General features: G+C 45.8%; 1 protein-coding gene across 1 annotated transcript; it reads left to right on the top strand.

Annotated features, from left to right (window-relative positions):
• Positions 1 to 6: 6 nt before the first annotated feature.
• Positions 7 to 16,100, top strand: CDC37L1 (cell division cycle 37 like 1, HSP90 cochaperone). The gene is made up of 7 exons (XM_066604239.1): positions 7 to 111; positions 3,635 to 3,906; positions 8,092 to 8,179; positions 9,960 to 10,075; positions 13,118 to 13,240; positions 14,243 to 14,407; positions 15,730 to 16,100. The coding sequence occupies exons 2-7, from the start codon at positions 3,640 to 3,642 to the stop codon at positions 15,814 to 15,816; spliced, it is 846 nt and encodes a 281-aa protein (XP_066460336.1). The 5' UTR covers positions 7 to 111; positions 3,635 to 3,639; the 3' UTR covers positions 15,817 to 16,100.
• Positions 16,101 to 17,226: the final 1,126 nt, after the last annotated feature.

The raw sequence follows: 17,226 nt of genomic DNA on the forward strand, positions 1-17,226 counted from the left end.
TACTTGAGGCAGCGGCGCTGGGCTGCAGGTATTACTGGCTGTGTCCGCCGGAAGGGGCGTGCGGTGTACGTCCGGTTGTCTGTGGCTTTTGATGTTGTTTTCATCTAGCAGGTAAGTGAGTGCTCTCCTTTAGGCTCGGGTCTGCCAGTGGCGGCGCTCTGCGGCTCCCTACAACGCTGGATCCTTTGTATATATCACTTATGCTTCTTCTCAGCTCCCCGTGTAGTTAGTGGGTCCGTCCAGCCATCACGTGGTCACTGAGTGCTGCTCACCCGTCAGTCACGTGCCTTGTATCCCTTGTTAGTGCAGATGCCAAGCCCTGGGGGGTGTGAAGAGCCTCACAGATCTGATGTTATAGCGGTTGCCATAGTAACATGTCAGCAGTGCCTACTGTTCTAGTCAGAAGTCTGCCCTCCTGTTGGCGAAGGCGCACAGGCTGATGTGACCCAGCTATAAGTTCTCTCTGGGGGCCGCAAAAACGTAGACACTAAGAGACCCCGCAGTCTAAACAAGTCTGTGATTAGAACAAAAGGATTTCCCCTTTCTCCAGATGTAGCGCCATTCTGCTCTGTAGCGGGCGCGTCCTACGGGCGTGAGCCACACGGCTCCTGGGAGAAACGTAAAAAGCCACTATTTTCTTAACCAAGTCTTTGAACTTCTTCTCTTTTCTCCTATACAACTGTAGAGGGTGTACCTTACAGCGACCCTCCGGTTTTGGGACTAGAATGCAGCAAAGAATCCTACTAGTACTTTATCGTCTTCTCATGGCCCTTTTTTCGCCAGTTTCATGTTCAGGCGGCCGAGATGTCCGCCGCCATCTTCCCCCTCCCAGAGCATTAATAGTGTTAGGGTGACCAACGCACTGTGGCTGCTGTGTGATTGGCCAGTGCTGATCACATGATCAGGGGTCCCCACCTCCAGTCCTCAGGGACCCCCAACAGGTCATGTTTTCAGGATATTCTATAGTAAGAACCCCTGTGGCAATGTCTGAGGCACCGACAATAATTACATCACCTGTGTAACACTGAGGAAATCCTGAAAACATGACCTGTTGGGGGTCCCTGAGGACTGGAGTTGGGGAACGCAAAGAAAATCAGCATCTGTTAGAAAACGTGGTAGCCATGATGGCCGCCCAAAAACAAAGCACTAAACCAGTGGAATAGAGGTGCCAGGAAGGTGAGATACGCTTCACCCTCCGGTCCCAGGACGGGATTTAGTCTCCAAACTGGAGGGTCATGGAAGTATTGCCTTCACAATAACGGATCGCTGCAAAATACCCCGCAAATGGCCTGCGTGTGAACTCAATGGACTGAATGCCTCTTATTGCACTTCTTGTAGTGAGGCGCAGTGCGTAATAATCACAGTATATTGCGTATATGATAAATGTGGTGTCACATCTGCATCAGGGAGACGGAACCGAACACGGCCAATCGGACGCCATCTACTAGAATGCGGTCTGTCGGTTTCCCCCGCTGCCGACTTCTTGCCGGAAGAACAACTGCTGCGTGCGCCGCTACTTCCCTCACGGATTTGTGATGCTATTTCTCTTTTCTCTTGCACACGTAGTTTGTGTGAGCGGTAACCTGGCCGCCTAAACGCTGTCAGAGGCTGCCATTGTTCTCAGACAGCCGCTCGATCGCAGCAATTTTGAGCGGAGTCTGTTCTGTTTTCGAGTGTTTAGTGCTCCTCATCAATGACGAGAAGCGCTAAAAGGGATGCTGTGGCCGATAACGAAAGTAATGCGCGGCAAAGCGTCACAATCTAAATCATGGCGCTTACCGCAATGCCTGTGTGAGGGAGGCCTAACAGGAACATTGTCTTAACTGTTGACCAACAAAAATAAGTGGTTAGAACATCTCTGCGGGACCCGCGGCTGTGCCCATTGGGACGCGCGGCTGTGCCCATTGGGACGCGCGGCTGTGCCCATTGGGACGCGCGGCTGTGCCCATTGGGACGCGCGGCTGTGCCCATTGGGACGCGCGGCTGTGCCCCTGGGACCCGCTTACATCACAGCACTTCATGCTAACACAGAAACTTTCAAAGTTGTTGCAAATTTGCAGATTTAAGGGTTACCCATCAGCTGAAGCATCTCCAATCTGCATACATCGTGTTATGGAGCCGGAGGAGCTGAGAAAGACTGATATGTAGACTCATTGGGAAAAGCTACCTCCATGCAGTATGACCATCGAGCACATAAGTGTCCAACAGCCGTACCAACAACTATCGTGCCAGCGCTTTACACCATAGCAATAGTTGTTCAAATACCTGGAGGTGGAGCGGGCTGTAGATCGTTTCGGACCGCCGTCCTCCATGCACAGGATGCAGGAATCACTCATAGATTGAGCAAGAAGCCACTCAGCAGTCATTCCATTTCAGTGAGCTGAAACAGAACGAATGGAGACAACTGAGTGACTTCACGCTCAGTGCCAATACAGTGTTTCCCTGAAAATAAGACACTGTCTTATATTGTCTTATTTTTGGGGGGTGTCTTATACTAACCCAGCCACCAGTGTCTGTGTCCCTCGCGCTGGTCTCTGGCGCTGCGGCAGGCTGCCGTGTCCTTCGCCCTGACAGGATTCTCTTCTCCAATGCTCCGGTAAGCATTGTGATTAGATTGAGTGCCAGCCAATCAGAGCTGGCACTCAATGAACCAATCACAGCCATTTAGTGATGTCATTCATTGAATGGCTGTGAATGATCGAGCGCCGGCTTTGATTGGCTGGCACTCGATCCAATCACAGCGCTCTCTTACCGGAGGCGGGTTATTCAAAGCCCCATCACCAGAAGAGAATCCTGTCAGGCTACAGTCCTTCGTGCTAACACTGTGCCGGAGACCAGCACGAGGGACACAAACGCTGGTGGCTAGGTGAATCTATATATTTATATATTTTTTTAACCTAGTGTAGCTAGGGCTTATTACCAAAAAATAGGGGTAGGGCTTATTTTTGGGAAAACACGGTAGTTGCCTGAAATCGCTCATTGGAGTCCTTCCTTGGGTAACTCTCGGGCCCCTGTTAAAGGTACCTAAAGATTCATTATAATTTGTATAGTATTAATTTAAACATTTAGCTCGTTCTAAGCTGAATAGTCTTATGGGCGGAGCCATCAGTGATCGACAGCCTTCTTTGTATAGACAGTCGCACACAGCTGTCAATCACTGATGGCTCCGCCCATTGGACTGTTCAGATTGAGCAAAGGTTTAAATGAAGTTGCACTGAATTCTTCCCCATAAACTATATATCCATCTGCTCGGCTCCTCCGGCTCTACAGCATGATGCCTGCAGTTTGGACAGCATCTTTAAGCTGACCGATTCCCTTTTTAATAACGTTCATTCACTGTGTTCATAAGGGGATCACTAGCGGTGGTGCCCACTCAGCGGTCACTGGTGGCTGGCGGATAATGTGCGCAGCGTCCGTCAATCACTATGCTTCACTCATGAACACACCAAACATGTAACCATAAGTCTGCAGTTTTTACATTGTTCCTATTTAGATTGTGCCGTACTCCATATATAGTAATGTTGAGCCGGTAAATTTAGAGTGTCAATATCATGTCTTTGATGCACAAAATGCATGTTTAGTCCTATAGAGCACAATACTGATTTGGTAACCAGTTGCTTCTGTATCTGTTTAGGTGGCATGGCTTATCCTTGCCAGCAGCAGTATGAGAGTGCCGGGAGCTCCATGCCATGTATGTGGAGCTTGGCAGAGGCTCAGCAAAAACTCAACAGTTTGGCACTTCACAATTCCGAATCTCTAGATCAGGAACACGCTAAGTCTCAATCCAACATGTCCGAACTGCAGCGCGGCGAGGAAGAATGGAGGCGGAAAGAAGCCGCTCTGCCACTGGGTGAGAACTGGGGAATGTCTTCTTCGGATGCCTTTAGTCAAGATGTTTTTAATAAGGTACTGTAACTTGTTACTAAGTATTCCGTACGCCGGCATGAGAAGCCGCCTTGTAAAGAGATCACAGTCATTAGTCCACGGCTTAACTATCTGTAGCCGTTCCAATCAGACTTTACTTCAGGGCTTCATTGTGGGACAAAACCGCAAACTTTTCTGTATTAGTCCGAGATAAATACAGGTATGTGGTTTTAAATATGGATGTGTGTCATATGCTAGAGTGAGTTCATTAGATTCAGCTTTTTTTTTTTTTTAGGGCCATCCGGACTGATCAGAGGGACCGCACGCTGGGTCTCTCCATGGGCAGTGCTGATAACATTCTTTCAGCAGCTGTCCCGCTGTAGAACAGTAGTGCTGTATTTAGAGAACAGACCACCTGCTGTTCTCTAAATACATGCAAATGAAGCTAGTTAGCTACTAATGGGCTGGTCTAGCCCATTAGTAGCTAATGCAAAATTATCGCTCAAAACTGTCGGTTTCTGACAAATTTTGAGTGATCATCTGTGTGTAAATTATTAACCCTTCTATTTTTGACAGCATTCTTACTTTTCCGTTAATTTTTTTAGGAGTTACCGCACTTTTGTGAAACTTGACATGTCAAAAGTTGATGATGATCGCTCCAACAAGAGGACTGCAGCGAGTCTTGTCCCACCTCGGCTGTCTTCGCTACTTTTCAGCTCCTCTTTGTTCTAGCAATCGGTAGGGAGTCTGAGCAGCGGGACCCCCACTGATCAAAACTTTTGACCTATTTCTCTGATATGTCAAAAGTTTCACAAAAGTGCAGTCACTCTTTGCACAATATAAAAAAAAAAAAAAATCAGCAAAGCCTCAACTTTTTCAAAATGCTTTATAGTAAGAATCCTTCTCACATATAACCGTAATAAAGGTCAATAACAATCGCCCCAGTGTATACAGTCCATTCACAAGCAAAGAGGTAAAGGCATGCCTGAGAAAGGGGAGGAGCCACAGAAACGTTCCTGCTGTGGTGGGCGGTGCGGGTCAGCCTTGCTCACTGCCTCTGGACTTTACTACCTGGCTTGTGAATGGACTGTACAAACTGTGCTGATTATTACTCATTACTGTATACGTGACGAAGATTCTTACTTTTGTAAAGCATTCTGAAGAAACTGACGTTTTTTGTTGTCTTTTGATATTGTTTGTAAGTGTAGCGATGGGCCCTGTTTACTGAAGCCTGAGGGTCACTGTTTTTATGAATATATTTTTTTCGTCGGGTAACAATATGCAAAGTGAATGAACAAAAGAGAAATCGAAGTCCAATAAATATTTGGTGTCAATACTTTTTACCTTCAAAATGGCATCCATTCTTTTAGATGCACTTGCACACCGGTTTTGATGGAATTTAGCAGGGAGGTTGCTCCAATCGCCTTGGAGAACTAATCACAGATCTTCTGTGGATGTCGGCTTGTTCAGAGATTTCTGTCTCCATGTAATCCCAAACAGATGTGATGAGGAGATCAGGGCTCTGTGTGGCCATAATAATAATCATCTTTATTTATACAGCGCCAAACATTCTGCAGCGCTTACAAAAACAAGGGGATACAGAGACAAAAATACAAAAACCACGGTTACATAGTAATCAATTGATGGAAACAATAGGGGTGAGGGTCCTGCTCCGACGAGCTTACATACTACAAGTAATGGGGTGATACAGAAGGTAAAAGGCTGGAGATGTGCACGGTATGGCGAGGTGGAGAGTGAGGGATGCTGTACACAAACGGTGGTCAGACACTAAGCCGTGTGGTGGCTGAATCTGTGTAACTGCAGGGGGCAGTTGTGGGCAGTTAGCAGGCATTGCAGTCACTAGGACAGGGAACGTGTTATCAGGCGGAGTACAGAGGGGTTTAGGGGATATGGTTTGCTTCCCTGAAGAGGTGCATTTTTAGAGCACGCCTGAAGTTTTGTGAATCGGGGATTGCGCGGATAGTTTTAGGTAGCGCATTCCAGAGGACTGGTGCTGCTCTGGAGAAGTCTTGGAGGAGGGAATGAGAGGTTTGAATTATAGGGACTCTCGGTCTGGTTTCGTGGAGGGCCCAGGCTGGGTGGTGAATTGAGATGAGGGACGCAATGTAGGGTGGTGCTGCTTTGTGGATGAAGATGGTGAGTTTTTAAATTCAATTCTGTTTTTGATGGCCAGCCAGTACAGTGATCGGCACAGGGCAGAGGCATCCAAGTAGCGGCTGGACAGGAAGATGAGCCTGGCTGCCGCATTCAGGATGGATTGGAGAGGGGAGAGTCTGGTGCAGGGGAGGCCGATCAGCAGTGAGTTGTGATAGTCAAGCAGAGAGTGGATGAGGGCAACAGTCAGTCTTTTCAGCGCATCCATGGTGAGAAAAGGGCAGATTCTTTCGATGTCCTTAAGGTGCAGCTGACCTGTTCGGGCCAGAGATTGGCTATAGGGGGTAAAGGAGAGATCTGAGTCGAATATGTCCCCAAGGCAGTGGGCATGTTGTCTAGGAGTTATGGTGGCGCCACACACTGAGATAGAGATGTCAGGATGAGGTCGGTTAGTAGAGGGCGGAAACGCCAGTAGCTCAGTTTTTGAGAGGTTCAGTTTTAGGTAAAGAGAGGACATAGTGTTAGAGACAGCGGACAGACAGTCGGTGAGGTTTTAGAGGAAAGGTGCAGAGATGTCACGGGAAGAGGTGTATAATTGGGTGTCGTTAGCGTACAGGTGGTATTGGAGGCCAAATCTCCTGATGGTTTGTCCAATAAGGGCTGTGTAGATTGAGAAAAAGAGGGGGGCCCAGGACTGAGCCCTGGGGGACCCCAACAGCAATGGGAAGACGAGGGGGAGGTAGAGCCAACAAAGGAGACACTGAATGAGCCGTCCGATAGGTAGGAGGAAAGCCAGGAGAGAGCAGTGTCCTTTAGGCCAGGAGTTTGTGGTCAACAGTGTCAAATGCTGTGGTTAGGTCGAGGAGGATCAGTAGGGAGTAATCGGCCCTCGATTTGGCTGTCAGTAGGTCGTTTGACACGTTTTGTAAAAGCGGTTTCTGTTGAGTGTTAGGGGCGGAAGCCAGACTGTAGGGGGTTGAGAAGAGTTTTCTGATAGATGGCTTATAAGGCGGGAGTAAACCAGGTGTTCTAGTAGTTTGGAGATGAAGGGGAGGTTGGAGATGGGTCGGTAGTTGGCAGCATCAGTCGATTCCAGAGTCTGTTTCTTTAGCAGTGGGGATATGATGGCGTGTTTGAAAGAGGAGGGAAAAATTCCATAGGTCAGAGAGAGGTTGAATATCAGGGTGAGATGGGAGATAACTACCAGTGAGAGGGACCGGAGGGGGTGTCAGGGAAGAGGGCTGCTAGCGCAGGTGGTGGGGCGAGCAGAGGAAAGCAATCTTGAGACTTCTTCCTCTGTTGTTGGTCTGAGTACAGACAGTGAGCAGGGGCTGTTGCTGACAAGACTAGGGTCAGGGCTAGTCTGATATGGGGAAGTTATTTCCTGCCGGATGTCATCTATTTTCTTTTTGAAGTAAGCAGCCAGCTCTTCGGCCCTGAGATCCGTCACAGGGGGCTGCAGTTTAGGGCTGAGAAGGGAGTGAAAGGTATCATATCATCACTTCCAGGACTCCTTGTTCTTCTTTACAGTGAGGATAGTTCTTAATGACATTGGCTGGGTGACGAGCGATAATTCACTTAATATAATAATAATCTTTATTTGTATAGCGCCAACTTATTCCGCAGCGCTTCCTAGTAATTTTATTTCAGCTCGCCAAAAAAGTCGCTGGTTGATCAAAAGTCACTTAGTGTAAAGTCAGTCGTTTCCTTGAACAGCTTGCCAACAAATTTCTATGAAGATTTCCCCCTTCTGCAAACCGCTAACAGACGACAAGCGCTCTGTGTGATCGCATTCAAGTGACCGTTGCTCATATGCTTTAGTGACTGTTTTGAGTGAATGTCCGAAACAATAGTCACTCGTTGTAGAGCGTCCCTAAACAGTCAGTCCTAAGTCATTGAGTCCCTGATACTTTAGGATGACGGACATGGGTGAAGTTGTATTTCCAGTAGCTCTGCATTGTATAAATACGCCTATCTTGACCTTGAATCCCTTCGGTGTTAAGGCGTACATTGCGGATAACAAGCGCCCCTTGCTCATCATATCTTTGTGCATTGTCCTCTTGATATCTGTGCTCCATATTTTTAATAACCACCATTTTTCTCTCTGCACAGAGCTTCATCAATCAGGTTAAAAATCAGGAGGATAAAGAGGAACCAATGTCTTTTATACAGAAATATGAAGAAAAAATCCGACACTTTGGTATGTAGGACAGTTGTGCCGTACGTGCTTTCTTGTATGTAGTTCTCTAAGGCCGGCTGCAGACGGCCGGGTCGGATCCGGCTGTGAGAATTCTCGCAGCGGGACCCGACCCGAGCGTCTGCAGAGAGCAGCGCGGGCACTCACCTCTCCCGCGGCCCCGACTCTTTCATGTGCCGGCTGCGAGCCCCGCACAGAAATAGAGCATGCCGCGATTTGTTTGCCGCGCGAGATTTTTCGCGGCCGTCTGCATAAGATTGCGTTTGTTAACGCAATCCTATGGCAGCTTCCAGGGGCAGAAATTCTGCGGGAAATCCGGCAGCGGAATTTCCGCTCGTGTGCAGGCGCCCTAAATTTTAGATGTTGTGTGTTTGTAAATGAGAAGTAGTTCTATAAACGTGTGTTGGGGACAAAACAAAAGTGTCCATGTTATTTTCATATTACACTTCATGACCCAGTCAGTAGCGTTCTAAATCATTTCCGCATGGGGAACATGACTGATGTTAACTGCTTGCATGCCGGTCGTCTCATTTTGACTCGCAGCACTGTTGCTTTGACACAATATTTGCTGCTGTTATCGGCTTTACTGTAGTTAGTCATGGGACTCTATACCAGGCTGACTTCAGTGTACTCTTTGCCCGCCTCCCACCCTAGTTGCTCTTAAATAGACTCTAACTTTACATACGACTACTGCTCATCTAACAGCCTTTGTGTGTATTATCAGTCTTGTAATATACTTCTATTAATTATTTTTTTGTTTTACCACTGAAAACCCAAGTTTGAAGTGACTGCGACTAGGGATCTCCCGTCTAGCACCTTTGCAATCCACTGCCTGTCATTAGGCATTTTGCTTCTCATGTATGTGGAGAAGTCCTAGAGGTGGAGCGGTCTTCACAGGCTGGCTCCCCTGCACTCAGACTAAACAGGTCTCTGCTTGCTGTCAGATCGGCACAGATCTGGTGATGGATAGGAGAACAGACCTTGAGACATTGGGCTAATAGTGGTCTGTGTGACGTTACATTATCCTATATCGTTTCTGATGATACTTTGCTGAATGTCCAACTCTACATGCAATAGAGCGGTGGGCATTCTGATGCTGCCCTGAGCTGATTGGAGCAGAGGCAGCATGGGAAGTGTAGGAGAGGAAGCCCCAGCCAGTATAGTACCGACTGAATGGCTGGCTTAGGACACCCTACCTCCACCTGGAAGTGGATTGCAGGGCAGCAGGAAAATAGGAATATCAAAACTGAGCTGATTGCACTCAAAGTGGGTGCAAATGGCTGCAAAGCAGCGCCCAGTAAAGGCCTGGGCTGTTTTTGAGCTTTTTTTTTTTTTTTTTTTTTTAAACTCGGGTATACTTTAACAAACAAAATATTACTTGCCTTTGGCCCCCTGCACAGGGGCGGAAATTCTGCACATCAAAGAGCCGGAGCCGCGGGAGAGGTGTGCACCGCACTGGTCCCGCTGCGAGAATTCTCGCAGTGAGATCCGACCCGGCCGTCTGCAGGCGGCCTTTATGGCACCATGTTCAGTACTGGCAACAAAAAGTGGTGCGGGTTTATAGTATATTTTTTTGGCATAACCATTGGAAGTTGTTGCCCCATGTTCCCCAGTGTTCTAGTAGTAACCATTGGAAGTTGTTGCCCCATGTTCCCCAGTGTTGTAGTAGTAACCATTGGAAGTTGTTGCCCCATGTTCCCCAGTGTTCTAGTAGTAGAAGTAGTCGGTACTTGTTGCATTGCCTGAGAACAAGTTCTCTCTGTAACTGACCTCTGTTTTCCAGGAATGCTCAGCAGATGGAATGACAGTCAAGGTTTCCTCTCTGAATACCCTGATCTTGTTTGTGAAGAAACTGCTAGGTATCTCCTGCTGTGGTGTTACCATCTAGAAAGTGAGCAGGTATTATCTCCGTGCCGCTGCCTTGGATGACCTGGGGCAGCTGATCTGCTCGGGTTACTGTAACTTCTGCTACTTAATTGCACTTGTTGTTTTTACTGATTCATGAATCCTGGGAATCAAAACTGCTGTGTGTGGATGAGGATAACACTTCATCGTGGCATATTAGCTGAAAGGAAAATGATTTGATCAGAACTGATTACATTAGAATGTGTAATCGGAAGGCGATTTCTCACAGGCATTGCCTAATTGGCCAATACACCGTTGTATACCAACCCTAATGTTTGTGGGTATAGATTACATAAGAATCCAGTACTGGAAGATAGTTGTATTGACCACTTTACTAATCAAGGTCTCCATTTAAGGTAGGCATGCATGCAATAACAACCTATAGTAAAACACTTTGTATTTGGGTCAGGAGCGGTGTCGTGTCTCCTTAAGGAGAGCACCTAAAAAGTGTGTGGAGACACCTAGATGGAGAGTGGGTCAGATAATGGTATAGTCTTGCCCCAAGGAAAGCAAACAAAAGGGGTGCGGGGACACCTAGAAGGTGAGTGAAGAAATCTATAAGGCTATGCAAGCTTCTCTGGGTAATTTATGCAAATAAGGAAGATGGGGGGAAAAATACCTCTGCAGTGCCACCTGCTGGATGGCAGCATTGCTTTAAATCAAGGTGACTTTTTAACAAGTCTTAACAATGATTGGGAATAGGAAACCAAGCCAGAATCCATACACAGACGGCTGTTTCGGGGTGTTTGCCCCTCATCAGTATGCAGTAGGTTTCAGGCTTTAACCCCTTCCCGCCCCAGGACGTACTGGTACGTCCTGGGAGCCTGGTACTTCCCGCAACAGGACGTACCGGTACGTCCTGGGGATAGCGCGAGATCACATATGATCTCACGCTATCCAGCAGCGGGAGCCGGCTGTCAGTCACAGCCGGCGTCCCGCTGTTAACCCCTTCCCTGCTGCAATCTAAGTAGATCACGGCAGGGAAAGAGTTCACAGAGGGAGCGCGCTCCCTCTGTGTCTCTGGCTGGCTCTCGCGATGTCATCGCAACAGCCCGGCCTGTCACCATGGCAAAAGGACGCCAGACACTGGTGTCCTGTATTGCCAATGCCTATGATCGCTGTATAAGCGATAAGGCATGGCAGAGCAGTAGCTCTGCAATGCGTTATGACAGCGATCATAGGCACAGTGCTGCAAGTCCCTCAGAGGGACTCAAATTGTGTGTAAAAAAAAAAAAAAAAAAAAAAAAAAAAAAATTTATGCTTTTTCTAATATTGGCATAAAAAAATGTAAAAAAAAAAAGAAAACCCCACATATTGGGTATTGACGCGTCCGTGACGACGTGTACAAAAAGTTGAACACGCTCTTTATTTTGCACGGCAAAAAGCGTAACAAAACAATGCTAAAAAATAGCGGCAAAATGCTAATTTTTAGCATTTTGCCTCCCAAAAAATGCAATAAAAGTGATCAAAAAAGACGTACATTCCCCAAAATGGAACCAACAAAAACTACAGCTCGTCTCGCAAAAAATAAGCCCTTTATAGAGCTCCTTACATAGAAAAATAAAAAAGTTACAGGACTTTGAATGCAGCTATAGAGAAAAAAAAATTTCCAAAAAAAAGGGTTTTTATTGCAAAAAAGTGTAAACACCTGAAAAAAAAGTAAGCATTTTGGTATCGTTGTAACCGTACCGACCCGCAGAAAAAATTTAGTGTGTGATTTATGCTGCATGATTAACGCTGTAAAAAAAAAAATATATGGCAGAATTGATGTGTTTTCTCTCCCTGTTATAAAAAAAATAATAAAAGTTTTACGATATAGTCTATGTACCCAAAAGTGGCACCGATTAAAAACTACAGCTCGCCACGCAAAAAACCTTATACGGCCGCGTCCACGGAAAAATAAAAAAGTTATGGCTTTTGAAAAATGGAGATAGAAAAATGCCAAAAATTGCTTGGTCCTCAACGCCAAAATAGGCCGTGTCATTAAGGGGTTAATTACCCAAATGAGCTTGCATGACCTTATAAGTGTGCTCACTCACTTCTAGGTGTCCCCACATCCCTTTTGGGTGCTCTCCTTGGGGAGAGACTATACCATCCCAAGAAAAACTGCTAACTCATTTACCATTTCTCCTCTAATATTAAAGTAAGTGTGTGTGTAATATATACTATAATATAATATATTTTCAGATATCTGTCAGAATGGCTGACAGCGGAGATCTGGCTGCCGATTCTGCATATCTAATTAAACTTTATTGACCAAAGATCACATCCATCTTTCCTAAATGGGTGGATCGTTGACATGGACACACAGATTAATAGATTCATCCTTATCTCTATGGCCACCAGAAAAGTAGGCTTGGTTTCTTTTATATAAATTTGCCAGTTTTTATTGAATCTGCATTTCTGATTCCCAGTAGGAAGTTGACTGTTTGAGGATATATGTATTTGGAATGTTATATACTACACTAATGGGTTTTGTATTTATATACTTATCTTTTATATGAAACTGTGTGACGAAACCGCCTTTGGGCTGGGTCCAGCTTTTCACACCCCCTGGAAATCGGTTATTGCTGGGGGCCAGCTATCATGTAGAATGGCCATCCATGTAATGTATGGATGCATCAGGTCCACCAGAGCAGAAGGCGATTTTCAAGATTCTCTTTGACATCCATATGCCCACACAGCAACCCACTGCTCTTGGCCAAACCAAGATGGCCGAACAGCTTCTCAGACCACCTGGCGAACACCGTGGACTAGTCTGCATCATTAGTCTAAGACCATACATGCTGATGGTCAGCACTGGTCAATAAAAGGTGTAGTGTCTTAGACTAATGATGCATACTAATCCACAGTGTGCACCAGGTACTCAGAGAAGCTGTCCAGCCATCTTCATTTTTCCAGGACCAGAGCTTTAAGGACGTATAGACGGCTACCGTCCTGGTGAGACCGTACCATTCTAGTCAAAGGTATGATAGGAGTGTAAGTGGTGCTGCGACTGCTACGTATCCAATACATATTATATTTGTGTCTTTACAGAAGAACGCACTTATGGAACAAGTGGCTCATCAAGCAGTCGTCATGCAGTTTATTATTGAAATGGCGAAGAGCTGTAATGTGGATCCTAGAGGATGTTTTCGGTTATTTTTCCAAAAGGCTAAAGTAAGTTGTGTGTGTTTCCCTTGCCCCCCCCCCCCCCCCTCCTTTTTTTCCCCTTTAATTTACTTTTCCTAGGTAGGGAATTTGGAACTCTAAATTGAAAAAAAAAAAACTAAACGGAGCAATGACTGCTATAAAAATATATTAAGAAATTAACCGGCACAGGTATCTGAGTAGAGTGATGATAAAAGGCAGAGATTCAAGTGCAGACCTTTAAAAAAAAAAAAAAAAAAAAAAAAAGAAAATGCTTGAACTAACTTCTATTCTACTAGCTGGTTACCCGCAACTTTTTCCGCGCGGAATTTGTATTTTTTTTAAATCTAATCTGTGTTTTATGTGCACCCTTTCCCCTCCGCCTTACTTAGTAATCGCATACATGTGGCAACGATGTCTGCCCATTTTGGGAGGCCTAGCTTATGATGTGCATCCCCTTCTCTTCTGCTGCACTTAATAATCGCATACGTGCTGCAAAGACGTCTGCCCTGATGTGTCTTCCCATTTGCATAGGCATAGCTCATGATGTGCACCCGCTTCTCCTTTGCAGCGGAGGTGCGCCTGCGCATGACCAAATAAATCTGTCTTGTCGCACACCCTAGAAAACTCCTATAAGTTTTCGGGATAAAACGTAGCCTGTGTCTTTCCTCAAGATGCCAGCAATCTCGCTGCCAAATATGATTAAAATCGCTTTAGCCGTGAAAAGGCAAGAGACAGACAGCGGTAGTGTCTCATTTACAATATTAGTATGGATATCTACTTATTAGAGATGAGCGAGCACGCTCGTTCAAGGCTGATGCTCAAACGAGCATCGGTCTTGTCGAGTAACTGATCCCCCCCCCATCCTTCATAGTGCCCGGTCAAGTAATCAGTTGCTTGATTGAGCATCAGCCTTAAACCGAGCGTGCTCGCTCATCTCTACTACTTATAGATGTAATTAAAAGTGGAATTCAAAGCTTCTGACTCAAGAACTCTAACAATTCATGTTCCCACACTTCCTGTTGTTGGCAGGCAGCGGACGAAGGGTATTTTGAAGCTTTTAAAAGTGAACTTGAAGCATTTAAGTTAAGAGTTCGACTGCAGACAGAGTCCGAGAAGTCTCCAGGGGCGCTGGGACACAATGTATCTTTTCAATCAGACTTTGGAAATGTGAGAACACCGTATCTTAGCCAACAGGTATGTATGATCTACATATGTAGTCTCTTCTATCTGTAATACATAGTGAGTTCTATATAATTACTTATAGTTTACATAGAACACCAATTGGAGATGATCTGTAGCAATGAGGAAGTAATAGTCTAGCAATGAAATGACAGTCTGCTATTCCGGGCCAGGAACTATTACAGTTTAGCCCCCTCATACCCATTCCGGCCTTAAAGAAGTATAACCTGTGGCAAAGTACTGACATATTAGACCGGCTAAATCACCAGTGCGTTATTTCTGTGGCTGAGATTTTCAAAATCTCCTCCACTTTCTGCTACTGTAAATGTCGCAGAGGTTCCACATGGAAATTCTGTGGCAAATCCCCCCCATCTAAACCCGTGTAATAAGCCTGTTATCAATCGGGTTACTGTACAGTAAAGGTATGTTATTAACCTCCTTAGGACCAGACACTTTTTAGGGATTTTACCCATGTGGCGGTTTTACTGCCCTATTTTTTTTTTGGCGGCTTTGGGTTACTTTCTTATGTATAAATTTTATTTTGTAATCCATTTTATTTTGCATCCATAGGAGCCCCAGTTACAGGGAAAATATCCCCTGTAGGCCGCCTGCACACGGGCGGAAATCCCGCGGCGGGATTATCCGCGGGATTTCCGCCACTGAAAGCCTGCATAGGAGTGCATTACAATGCGCACTCCTATGCAGACGGCCGCGGTTTGGCCGCGTGAAATGTCGCGCGGCAAACAAACCGCGGCATGTCCTATTTCTGTGCGGGGCTCGCACATAAGAGCCGGGGCCGCCAGGCGCGGGTGAGTACGCGCTCCTCCCTGCAGGCGCTGGGGTCGGGTCCCGCGGCGAGAATTCCCGCCGCCAGATCTGACCCGCCCGTCTGCAGGCGGCCGTAGTGACATTAGTCACTGGCAGAGCTGGTCAGGGTCTGCTGGAACCCTGCAGCTCTGCTGTAACATGCCCCCCAGGCTCCCGTGGTGAAAGTTACACTTCCACTTGCATTGAGCACTGTGTACTTGGGGAATGAGAAGGCAGAAAGGGTTAACCCCCTGCCTCCTCCAGGTTATCAGCTGTTACTAACCGCTGACAACCCGACCTGCTTCTGATTGATTGCAGAACAGGAGGCTTTAATCCCCACCATCATTTTACATACGGCTGGGCTTAAAGTTTGGGACCAGGCGCCGTATATTTACAATGCCTGGTCGTAAATGGGTTAATGGTTGCTATAATGTTGCTGACCAAACAGAATATTGTTAGGTAGGTGAAGGTATTTTTTTTTTTCCCCATAAAAGTGTAATTCTACTTATGACTTTCCTCTCTGTACGCAGGATATCCCACAGTGTCATCTAAATACTGATAGCAACCTTATGGAGCAGATAGTCGAAGAGGACACAAAAATGATGGATGTGCTATAATTTCCATGAACTGATGTGGCCAACTCCTGATCGGTGACGATTCTAATACACAATGCTGCACTTTATTTATTGAGTTTTCGTATTCCTTCCGATGGGCTCCATCCCGAGAAGCATTTGTGGTGTTTTTTAGCGTGCTCTAACTGCTGCTATTTACCATGTCAGACAGAAGAATGGACCTGAACCCAGTATGCTTCTGCCAATAGTAGTTTTGCCTTCAAACCCCTCCATGGTTTTTATGAGGACAAATATTAAAAACTTGAATAAAGAGTGATTTATTTACAGTATTATCTGCTGATTGGGGAGGATTTTTTTTTTTCTTTAAATACCACCAGGAAGATGACTTTTTTTTTTTTTTGACAACTAGATCTATTTACGAACAGGCAGGGAATGAGAAAATGAAAATAAGATCTGGCTAAAACTATATCCATGTAGGACTTGCTTTAAGAAGACGTTCTGTGCCTTTCTTAACATTTCTTATTGGAAATTCAGTAATTTCTTTTGCTTCAAGAGTTTTATTCATATTTGAACAATACTATATAATTTATATATACATATGCTCTACAGAAAGTGTTACCCTAAAGGCGATGATCACCTGAAGGATGGTTCGTATCTTATTACTGCCTCGGGTCTAGCAAGCAGAAGCTTATTTGTGGTTGATAGCATCCTTCATGTGGGTATAAGTCAGTTGTCTGCAGCACATCCTCTTGTGTAAAGGGGTGATGCGCTTCCCCTAATGTAAACTCTATATAAAGAGGCGTGATGAACAATCGCATAAACCGCTTCACAATAACTAACATGAAAATGGAAGTAATCCCCTATTAGCACTCATTATGGGCAGTTTTAACTGCCTGTGTGAAAGGACCCTAACTTTAATATACTATGTAAAGGCCTATTTAGACAATGATTGTCGCTCAAATCTCTCAAAGCCATCCTTTGAGCGATAATCGTTGCTTAACTGCACTGACATCGTGCAGTTCTCGTTAAGCTGTCGCTGATTTTTCAGCGTGCTGAAAGACAACTGAGTCTTATCAGGGATTCCCAGCGAGATACAGCTGATGCTATTGTTTCAGCTGTATCCCGCTCTCTGATGACAGGCCTGGTATGAAGAACAGAGCGGTCCAGCGCTGTTCTCCATACCCCGCTCGGAGTGCTCGGCTGTATAACAGCTGGGTGCTCCATGCAGAAAACATCTAGATGTAGAAGATGAGCAGAGACAACGCCGCTTGTCTACTTCATCCTCTCCTCCGAGCGCTCAGTTTGCAGAGAACAAGCAGGCCCCCCGCTGGTTCTCTGCATTCTCTGGAACGCAAGGTGATCGCTCAATGTTTGAGTGATCATCTTGCGATGTAAATGACAACGATTATCGCTAAAGATATCTTTTGAGCGATAATTGAGTATAAATGGGCCTTA

This window comes from Eleutherodactylus coqui, chromosome 5 (genome assembly GCF_035609145.1).
Source record: "Eleutherodactylus coqui strain aEleCoq1 chromosome 5, aEleCoq1.hap1, whole genome shotgun sequence".
NCBI lineage: Eukaryota > Metazoa > Chordata > Amphibia > Anura > Eleutherodactylidae > Eleutherodactylus > Eleutherodactylus coqui.

Excerpts from the sequence above, each read along its gene's own strand:
- CDC37L1 (XM_066604239.1), top strand. The coding sequence starts at position 3,640 with ATGGCTTATCCTTGCCAGCAGCAGTATGAGAGTGCCGGGAGCTCCATG. Across the intron at positions 8,180-9,959 it reads AGAAAAAATCCGACACTTTG|GAATGCTCAGCAGATGGAAT; the intron begins GTATGTAGGACA and ends TCTGTTTTCCAG. Across the intron at positions 13,241-14,242 it reads TATTTTTCCAAAAGGCTAAA|GCAGCGGACGAAGGGTATTT; the intron begins GTAAGTTGTGTG and ends TGTTGTTGGCAG.